The sequence below is a fragment of the Taurulus bubalis genome, assembly GCF_910589615.1.
Source record: "Taurulus bubalis genome assembly, chromosome: 8".
Lineage (NCBI taxonomy): Eukaryota > Metazoa > Chordata > Actinopteri > Perciformes > Cottidae > Taurulus > Taurulus bubalis.
In genome coordinates this window covers 14,299,378-14,310,452 of record NC_136596.1, presented here as the reverse complement: position 1 = coordinate 14,310,452, position 11,075 = coordinate 14,299,378, and the positions used below count along the sequence as shown (strand labels likewise).

At 44.5% G+C, this 11,075-nt stretch overlaps 1 protein-coding gene across 1 annotated transcript; it reads right to left on the bottom strand.

Moving 5' to 3' along the window:
- Positions 1-286: 286 nt before the first annotated feature.
- disp3 (dispatched RND transporter family member 3) lies at positions 287-7,486 on the bottom strand (the record flags this gene model as incomplete). Its single annotated transcript, XM_079222472.1, has 20 exons — positions 287-643; positions 814-986; positions 1,112-1,225; positions 1,335-1,494; positions 1,594-1,739; positions 2,278-2,404; positions 2,517-2,701; positions 2,968-3,098; positions 3,189-3,358; positions 3,472-3,608; positions 3,683-3,829; positions 3,912-4,073; positions 4,415-4,579; positions 4,706-4,797; positions 4,917-5,056; positions 5,229-5,389; positions 5,646-5,780; positions 5,898-6,034; positions 6,174-6,393; positions 6,493-7,486. The coding sequence occupies 20 exons, from the start codon at positions 7,484-7,486 to the stop codon at positions 287-289; spliced, it is 4,053 nt and encodes a 1,350-aa protein (XP_079078598.1).
- Between the last annotated feature and the right edge of the window lie 3,589 nt (positions 7,487-11,075).

Genomic DNA, 11,075 nt, shown 5'->3' with positions numbered 1-11,075 from the left:
TCAATCCAGAAGGGTCAACCCACAACAATGAGTCACACAGTCATATACACTATAGTACTTAGAGGTTCTTAAAATCAACTGATATAAATATGTACTTTGTAAATGACAAATAGCTTCTAAATATGGAATACATTCTGACATCTTTGTGCTGTAAAGAACAAGATCATTTACTGATCTGATATTTCTCCCAAACGAGGAGTAAAATAGAGTGCTTACAGTTCTCATAGTTCTGCATACAGAGGAACTCCCCTGTCTGACATCAGTGTGAGTAGGCGGACAGTTGTGTTTATGTGCTAATTGAGGGCCAGGTCAACGCTCCCAGCTGTCCTCCCACCCAGCACAGAGCTGCTGCCAAGGCTGCCGCGGCCATCACGGCCAGGCTGGCCTTCAGCACAGCGCTGGGGGGTCTGCTGAAGCGGGCGGGGGCCATAGATGCCAACATGGCCACAGTCACGGTCAGGGTGAAAAAAATGGAGACGGCGGTGTTAATGGCCACTATCTGGCCAAACTTGGCGAAAGGCACAATGACACAGAAGAAGAGTGGGACTGTGGAGATCACTGTGGTGACAGCACTGGACACTATGGCAACGCCCACATGGTTCACTGCCTCCAAGGTCCGTCTCTGCCTCTCCGGCCCTGGCTCCTGCAAACAAAGCACCGATTAATAGGAGGAGCACCTCCTCTTTATTCATGAGCCTTTGGGGCGATTCTTGCCTTATTAAAATTTAAAAATCTTAGTCAATAGCTGTGTGTAAACCGAAGACATGCTGTGGAAGTTTTTCTGATTGTTGAAAAAAATGTACACTCCCATACTGAGTTATGACCAGGCGTAGAAGAAATGGCCTCCCCAGCCAGCAGGTATCCTTCCACCAGGTGCAGACAGTAATCCACTGAAGATCCCACGAGTATAGATAGAGAAATTGCCTCCACTCCTCCCATCTCCCAGCCCAGCCAATACATGATTGCCACTACCAGACAGATCACTCCTGTTGAAGGCCAAAAACTCAAAATGACACACATGGTCCCGACCCAGGCCTGAATATTCAATTTTCAAATCCTGTCTAAACATGAGTCACTTTCAGACCTGAAAATACAAATGTTCATCTCTTACCTAGAATGGTTATGAGTACTGGGAGCAGCAGCAGAAGATGTGCAGTAAACACGGACACAGCTGCCACACAGATGGCCAGAGACAGCAGCAGACTCCAGAGGGCACTCTCCACACCTACAAACAGACCAGAGAGCAGTAAAACATCATATTTTTACATGCTGCTGGCATCACTTCCTCCTCCCGAAACACATCTATTTGACACGCAGTGCCACCTCTCACTCGCCTATAATTTCCATGAAGATCTGCTTCCAGTGCTCGCAGGTCTGGAAACCCCGTTGCAGAGCGGAGGACTGCGGGAGTGAGGCGAGCTGCTCCTGGAGGAAGTTCTCCCACTGAAGGAAGTCAGAGTACGTCTGAAAGGAGGATTTTCCTTTGTATGTGGTCTTGGGAGAAGAGAGGTAGAACATGATGCATGGCACCAACTGGAAAAGTGCCGCTCTGTGTTGCAGGAACATGACGAGCTGAAAGATGGAGGGACTTACAGACTCAAAGGCCATGGACAGCCAGCGGACCTTGCCTCCATGCATTCCCACTGCTCCGTGAGAGAGCTGCCCAGGGAGCAGGTTGGGCTCAGGGAGAGAGTGACATTCAGGATGGAGCAGGGGCAGAACAGACGACAGTTTATTACCTGAAGAGAACCGAAGACGGGACATTTCATTTTACACACTTCTCACTCTCTATATGTGATTCGTTTTATTAGAATGTTATGCCATGGTTGAGTTCGTTTTTTGTTCAGGATTTGTGTTTTTTTTACCCAATTGTTAAGCACTTTATAATACAGTTTTGTGTCTAAATACGTGTTTAGTGCTACAATCACTGATTATTTTCAGAATCATGTTATTATTATCATTCCTCAGTTGATTGATTCATTTCCCAATTCAATTGTTTTGTTTAGTCCTACAGTCCAAAAACCCAAAATATAAAATTTGCTTTATAAAGTGCTGTAAGAAAACCAGAACATATTCATATTTAAGAAGATGAAACCAGTGGATTTTTGGCACTTTTGCTAATAAAATGGCGACACAATGGAATCAATCGATTATTGTTTTCGTTAATCAATGCATTAATCAATTAATCAACAAACCATTTCAGCTCTTTTAGGTTTTAATAATTGTTTTATGATAGTCAAATAAAAGAGTTCCCTCTGAATACTGTGTGGGTGTTACCTGAAGGCAAACACTGCGCTCCTCCTGGCTTTACAAGTTGTGTGTTTGCACTAATAGCTTTACAGATCTTGCAAAGAAGCCCCATTTCCTGGAAAATATCGAATTTTGGGTCCAATACAATGCTGCCCTTTGGAGAGAATGAAACACCATGTCAACCACATAATAATAGTACTCAAAAACCTGTCTGTGCTTCATTTCTGTTGATAATTAAGATACACTGACACATGTGTGACCCTCACCATATCGCCAATAACGTGGTTGTCCCTGTTTTCGGTTCGATTGACTCCCAAGATGCCAAACACAACAAAAACCATTGCCCCGGTGTCGACCAGAGGACGGACTGCTGGATGGCCACATGCACCGCCACTGCATGGGTTGAAGCCAAACGTTTTGGATGATTTCGTTTTGGCAGCAGAAGAGGGATCTTTGAAAATAGAACCAGAGGAAAATCTCTCAACAGGCATTTATCTATACGTTGTAAAAATATCTGTTTAAGTAGAGTACTGTGGATTCAGAAGATGCCACTTTTAGAAGCAATATTTGAAAGAATGTTATATCACAGTTTGTTTAATTGAAAAGCTCAACATGAGAATGAAAAGAAATGACATTTCATCGTGTGACACATGCAGTGAGAAAATAGTTTTCACTATGGGCTAACAAACTGACTCAATGTTAATGATGCTCACTCACCACTGGGAAGAGGAATGTAAAAGGTTCCTTGTGTGGGTCCATCAGGCCCAGAACCGAGGCCGCAGCCAGGCGGGTTGACACACACGCGGCTTGGATGAGGTCTCAGGCGACGCTGGGCAAAGCACAGTCTCCTAGGAGCAGAAACCAGAGCTGAGATGACAGATTGTCCACTAAAACAACACGACAGTCCATCTAACTCACACTTTCACTTGAGTTTTCACCTGCTGTGCTGCTGCAGAGACGACGCTACATAAAAGGAAAACTCTGTCGTCCAGCCATGACGGGGTTCACATGAGGTGGATGTGATCATCCAGCTGGGGTACGGGTGGTACACATGGGAAACACACGCTGTCATTCTGGTGGTGTAATTGCCACGGGGCTGATTATAAGCCTATTCAGATAAAGCAAGATTAGTTATAAGCCGCTTTAATGGCACATATTGCAGTTGGGAGACGTAACGGTACAACTAATTATACTACGGTTATTAGTTTTTTGCTCTCTAACCTGAAATGATGACACCTCTTCATGCTCTGTGCTGCACAGTTTCCATGGGGAGGGGGTGCTGGTGTTGAGGGAGAAGCGGTAAATGGTTGTAGAGGCTCCAAGGTCCAATTTTGATATGAAAACTGTGAGTAAAGAGCCTGAAAAAAACCCACAAAGTCCAAAATTATAAAATAGTGGGAGAGGTTTTGGATACAGAGGAAGAGAATTTCACCTGTTTGATTGGTACTTGAATTTGGTTTTCCTGATCTCCGAGGTGAAGACAAGGTTGTTGTGCTCTGAGTCTGCTGATGTGTAGAGAATTTAAATGCTGATGAGGAAGCGTGGGTGTACAAAGGATGGGGCTTTTCCATGAACACACCTGCAGATCACAACATGCAATTCAGGTATTTGGATCTGTGAGGTTAATTGGTGCATGTGTATTATCACTGCCACAGTCTCACCTGAGCACATGGGGCAGGAGATGCCTTGGCCGCTGAGGTTGCTCCTCAGAGCCAGCAGAGTCTGGAGGTTTGTGTCCCGGCGGAAAAGAAGAGGGGCGTGAGTGGCGGGCCTCAAGAGACAGCAGAACCCGGCAGACAAGAGCAGTACCAAGAGGAAGACACCTGGACCAACAGGAAGACAATGATTAATGATGGCAGAGACAAGGTACTGATGGAGTAGATGGAGCAGCTGAGAGACAGATCAGGAGCAAGAATCAATTACAGTCACTCCTTAAAAGAGGGAGGATAAATACTTCCTGATAGACACTTGCTCGTCCTCTGACAGATTAAATCCCTTCAGGCCGGACAGAGATGAGCTGAAGGTTACTCTCACGACTAAATCATAGCTCAAAACTGGCTGACAATATCTTTGGAAACCAAACTATAGAAATTTCTCTCTGATCTTTTACAGAGTACAAATTTCAATATCAAGACAGTTCTGAGAGATTTATATCAAATCTCACCTAGAACGACCTTTCGTCGCACCACGGCTGGCTCTGCCACTAAGTGCTTTAGCGCCCACCGGAGATTCGTGCTCACCACGCCCACATGCTGCTGCCCCGGAGGGGGCCAAGGTGTCTCCACTGACAGGAAAAGAATGGCCGCGTCGCCGTCTGTGTCACAGGAGCCTGAGCCAAGACGAAGACAGGGGGCTTAGTGGTACGTCCACAGCAGCATTTTACAACCTAGAATCATTCCCTTTCCCATTCGCCCCGCCCAACGATTCACTCAATGCATGGAGATAATAATCTCACCTGGCTCCATCTCCACTGACAGAAGTGCCACATCATCATCCTCATCTGACAAAGGGCCGTGGTTCGCTGACAGGCCCGAAAACAGCTTCCAGCTTCAGCGGGAGGAGGTAGTTTAGGGAGAGAGACAGCCGAAGGTAATACAATGCGCCTGTGGTGTCGCACAGTATGCACAAATAAAATCTCACACAAAAGTAAGGAAACAATGCCTCACCAATTCAACCAGACGTGTTCCTGAGGCTCCACACACTCCGTCCAGATACAAAGAGCGGCGGGCATCAGGGTGGATACACAGAGCCAGCAGCAGCTGACAATGAGGGCCATGAATAGGCCAAAGTCATGCACGGCTGGAATCTAAGTGTCAGTTAAACGAAGCACAGTGTGAAGGACCTTGAAACATTTAATTTGTGCTTATCGCATGCAAAAAAACTGTCCTGCTGAGAGAGGCACTCCTATTCATCCATAGCAGAGGAGTCATTTATACTCCTTGTACAGATTAACAGTTGATTTTCTCTTCTATGATTACCTGAGAGAAGGTGTTAGCAGCATAGGCAGCTGCAGTAGTGAAGGAGGTGAGAAAAGTAGCTCGGCCAGCTGTTTTAATTGTGTAGATCATTCGCTGCTGCGGTTGACGCAGATGAGAAGCCTGTCTGAAGGTGCTGATGAACACGAATACATCATCCACCCCTGAGCAACAGTGAGATAACAAAAGAGCAGCCGTATTACATACTATGGCAAACATACTGTAAATAATTATCTTTTTCAACCACTAAAGGATTAGTTTCACAGTTTGGAAAAATACACTACACTTTCTTTCTGAGAATTAGATGAGATGATTGATACCTTTCTCAGACATGATATCTGCTCATTGACTTCTCAGTGCATTTCCTAAAATATCAAACTATTCCTTGAATTCATTTATTTTTAATTTATTTTTTCTTACCAATACCGATAATAACAAAGGCTGCAACTCCATTGAGAATGCCCAGGTACCTCACGCCAAAGACAACATGGTACAGAAAAAGAGCCATTAGGCAGCTCAGTCCAATGCTAGTAAGTCCGAAGAAAGTCAGAAACACTACAGAGAGACAACAAAGCATCAAAGAGCTCGTTAACATTCATATGGTACCAAACACCGGACTTCAAAAATGTAGTGCATCAATGCAAGTGTAATTAAAAGCAGGCCATACTGTACCAGAAAAGGAGGTAAGGACATAGACGAGCACAGTAATGCAAGCTCCACTGATGACAGCCAGCATCATGTCATTGTGGAAGGTGTGTCTCACCTCATCGTCAAACAGCTCTGTTCCGCCATACAGGACCTTCACCTGGCTGTGAAAAGGAGAGCACATACATAATAACATCACATTTCAACAGTTTACAACAATGTGTAGCACATGGGAATACTGTGACTATAATGTGGCAAAACCACTGAATGGAACGGTTATGTTCTGTAATAAATGGTCCTGACCTGGTGGATTGCTTTGCCAGGATGTCTGCATACTGAACAACAAAGTTTTTGAAACGTGTTCTTTGCTCGTGAGCTCGGTCCTGCATGGAGTAGTAGGAAGGAAGAGGAGCTCCAAAGTGGATCTCACTGCGCAAGAGGGAGGAGGAGAGATGCTCAGGGGACAGACTCTCATCCACGTACCAGTAGAACTGTGGGTGGGTGATGGCCAGACTCAGAGAACCTGGGAACACATACATCAGCACTGTTAGGTGGATTCTTACAGGTATTATTTATGTTTGAAGGCTGTTATTTCCTCCCACGTTCTTCACTGTGGGCTCACCTTCAATATCAGCTAAATCTGGGCCCATGCCATCATAGTATATCTTCCCTCCCCTCTCACTGGGGTACAGGTAAGATAGGATTGAGCTGGGTGGGGAGCAGTAGGACGGTCCCAGTGGCAGATCCCTCAGCATCTCCAGAGGCTTCCAGCAGAACTGATGAAACTGTGGGTGCTGCATGAGCAGGCGCTCCACGTGATGAATAGTCTGCAGACGTTCAGGGGTGAAGATGTTGCGATTGCCTTCCCCTTGAGCCACAAACACCAGCTCAATCCTCCACAGAGCCTGACTCTGCAGATAGTAATTGGGAGCAAACCTGCGCCTCCTAATGAGAGGAAGAGTCAGATTCTCGTCCCATGATCTCTCAGCTTCCTCCGCTGCTCTGTGATTTGAGTTTTTTTGCAACCCCATTTCCTCCAGACTCAAATCAAGCACTGTCCTTTTGTCTCTGCTCTCTGATGCTCCTCTATTCTGATCATCTACTACATGAGAAGGGTCGTTTTGAGGAGTGGAAGACCTCATGCCCTCATGTTCTGTCCTGTTGAATGCTCCCTGTCTGCTCAGCCTCTCCAGCAGAAGCTCCCTCAGGGCCTCAGACTCGATGTTATCTAAGTCACGCCGTCGTCTGTCCCACGACCCGAGCTGAGTCTTTACAGCAATGGTGAGGGCGTCGAAGCGCTCAGCAGAGAAGTGACTGTGAACCTCAAAGGCACTGTAGGAGAGGTCTATGTCCAGAGGAGGGCAGTAGAGGAGCATGTAGGCAAACAGGGCGCACGGTAGTGAGACAACTACCCCTAAAACCACTCCACTGGCCCAGGGCTTTGTGTACACCCACCCTACTGCCCTCCAAAACCCACACACCCCAGCCTCCCCAGAAAAACACCTCTGTCCTGTTGAGGGCGTTACTCCATCCTCATCCTCCTCTTCCTCCTCTTCCTCCTCTTCCTCCCCTCCCCAGCTGGTCTGAAACAGCAGTGGCTCATCCTCCACATCCATGCTGGCACCTGTCAGGGACACACAACACCGCTTGATCATCGCTCATAAAGTAACACCCCTTTCTCTCTTGGGGAAGGAGCACAACATATCTGTTTGAACTGCCATAGCTGACATGAGTATCAGACAAAATGAAGGACACGGTAAAAAAAGAAAAGAAAAGTTGCACTCAGCAAGCAAGGTAGTGAGAATTAAGTGTGTCTTTGTGTAGCTGTCGACAAGCAGCTTCCACTGGCAGCTCACATGGAGAAAATTGGGGAGACCTTTTTTCCTTACGAGAGAAAATGTTTAGCTGAGTCCTTTAAGATGCTTATCACAAGAGCTTGGGGACGGGGAGACAGGTTAAAAGCTGTGATTTAATTCTTCTCTCTGTCAGCGTGTGCAAGTCATTATCACCCAGAGAGGGTTTTTGCTGGTGGCCGTCTACGAATCACCAGTAACGATGTCTGCGCTGCAGCAAATTAGATCATTTAATTTGTCTAATTACTGACAAGAAGAGTGAGTGTGATATTAGACAGAGTTGTGGAATAAGAAAGGATTTATCTGCTGTGATGGGCAGCCTTTGAATAATAGTGTCAATAGGTGCCACTTTTTCCTCCACTCTACACACAAGATACTGCAGTTTGTATTCAAGTGGCAGTGAGCTCGCTAACTGCAGCAATTTATCTATTCTCTTTAGAGCAGTGCTTTAAGGTCAGCCAGGTAAGACGGTGAATCTTGATGATGTGTAAAAGATAGCTGCTCTCAGCTCTGTAGCCTACGTGAAAAATCCATCATAAAAAGAATGAATTTACAAATTACACCATGTAATCGATATTTGTAAAAGTGATTAAGATTCCTCGAGTTTCGCAAGCAGAGAAGAAAGACTCTTGAGAGACAAACCCTGGAGCTGAAAATAAACTGTTGATTTATGGGATTTGTGTTTGTGATCTTACGCTAGAATACACTTTATTTTTTGGTTAAGGGCTAAAGAAAAAAGAGTGTTCATGTCTGCTGGTTAAAATCTCCTTGTGTGCTTTGCAGGCACTGTGTCCACAAAGTCTCTGGTTCACCGATAATGGAGCAGCTCGATGTGTTTCATAGCCACATAATTAACAGCCTGAGCTCTACACGTCTTCACTTTCTGAGAGTTACGGAGTTTTAAGTGCATTTTTATGATGTATTTTTTTCCTTTCATGAATGAGATAAGAAAGACAGTTAATAAGTTGAAAACCACAAGCTCCTGTCCAGTACACTGTTAAAAAAGGCTTATTTTGAGTATTTTTTAATCCGCACAACACTTCCTTTTATTAATCACCAAGTCATCAAACTGCACAGACAGGGACACCATGTGCACCTTTTATTGGGAGAGCAGCATCTGCCCACGCACTGTTAATGTGAACCTGCTGTTTTAGAGGACAAATTTCAATAAATTCAACAAAGATTGAAATCCCATCTCAACAAAATCTTATTATTATTATTTTTTAATTACTTTTGGATGTCAGGGCTTTGTCAAAAAACTAAATACATTGTTCCCATTTAAGGACTGTAATTTGGTGGTTATCAGCACCCATCATGGGCTGTTATTTCAAAATAAGCCCAATATGTTGTTTTCTGTAATGTCAAAATGAAAGCCACTTTTCCTCTTCAGATGTTTTGCTGTCCTTAATATGACCAATTATGTAACAACATCTTAAGAAATATGGAATATATAATCGCTCATTTAGAGTAAATAAAATGTACAGTTTTGGTAAATAGATTATTGTAATCATATTACATTTCATCATCTCTGCCTCTCCAGCTTGTTTTGATGATGCTGCGCTCATCAACAAAAGATGAGAGGAGACACTCAGACGAGCACAGAATATGATGAGAGAAGTGGAATGGAGGAGATGGGGAAAGAAAAGCCTGGGGAATGACTGAAGACACACACACACAATCACACACACGCACATGCGCACACACACACACCACACACACCACACACACACACCACCGTCACCCTTCAAACAAACGACCAGCACCTCCAAAATCTGTGAAAAGAAATTGTGTTTTTCTGCCAATTAATATTCATAGCAACAAATCTAAATGCGAGTACAACAGACAGATCTTCACAGCTACATTTCTGTGTCCATTTCAATGTCAAAAGAGGCTGATTAGTGGTGCCGATGTCACAGTCTGACAGTTTGAAGAACTCATTAGTGACTGACATGGAGACTTGCCTACTGGACATTAAGGCAGAGCTCTGTACTGTATGCTAACCCTCTGTCGATAGCAGACAGGTACAGCGGAGGAAAGATAACTACAGTGATGCACGGCCACAGGGACACATCCTTTTTTCTCCTCTTGATGAGTCTGACACTTCCAAGAGCATTCATTGCACTTCATGTACAATACTTATTAGTGGTGTGCAGCTGTAGAGCACTACGAGCAGTGCAGAGCTTGGTATGACTAATGTGTTTACAAGCTCCCATAAATGTTCAAAACCACTATTTGTTTGCAAAGATGAAGAGCACACGGTCGATTTGCACCTGCGCAGGTGTGGATTAAAAATAGTGTGTCATTTGGCATCCAGCTTTCTGTATTTATTGGAATAAATGTGGTCTCCCTTATGTCTCGGTCTACATTAGGAGGCTCTGTCTATAATGTAGTTTTAGACTCAAAACTGAGAGATAAATGCACTGAGGGCGCTGAAGTGAAAATCTATTTGCAGCTTTTGAGGTATGAGATCTTGTATTAATCGTTTGAAAATCGTTTGCCTTCCCTCACATAAAACTCAATTTTGAACACTCTGTGTAGCATCTGTTCTTGAATATTTTTAATCAAGTGTTCCAGCTAGTCATGCAGTACCTGCTTGTACAGCAGTATTTGAAGGACTGTTGTTGTGCAGCACAGAGCTGTTTTTGTCTCAAGTTCAGCCAGTTGAGAGCAAAAAGGAGGGTGAAATTCCACCACACCAGATTTTCTCAAGTATTTTCTCCCACAAAAACATGAATACGCTGAGTGTCAGTGTTTTTACCCTTCACTCCATCTCTAGATTACATATGGTACTTGAGGTGGGAGCTCTGAGCAATCCCAGCATGCTGCCAGCCTGAACCCTTCACCTACAATCATCTGTCTCAACATCTCTCTCATCTCCCTTTTGCTCGCCATTCTTCACTCTCGTGCCCTTTTCCCTCTTCAATCTTTCTGCCTTTTCTCCATCTTGTACACAAAGGTGAGACATTTGTAACCTTCATTATTGACAGCAGCTAAAAATAACCCCACCCTCCTCAGTTTTATCTCCTCTCCATCTCATTCAATATGGACATCACATACTGCCCCACACAAATTCAGCCTGGTGTAAACTCAGCAAGCATACCACCTCATTTAAAGAGGCATTGATTTCACCACGAGTGCTGTATGAATACATTCCTTATGCATGAGCGCTCAGCGGACGTGCCTTCGATCCTTTACGCACTGTGAATCTGGAGTCACAGTGGTTCAAGTCAAACTCTCCAGATTAATTTGCACCTAACAACGGTGTTCATTTTATCATGTTATTCTCGATGAATTCATGCTCGCACTGAAGGGAGTGCAAAGCTAGGTGTATGGTGTGTGTGAAGCATCCTGG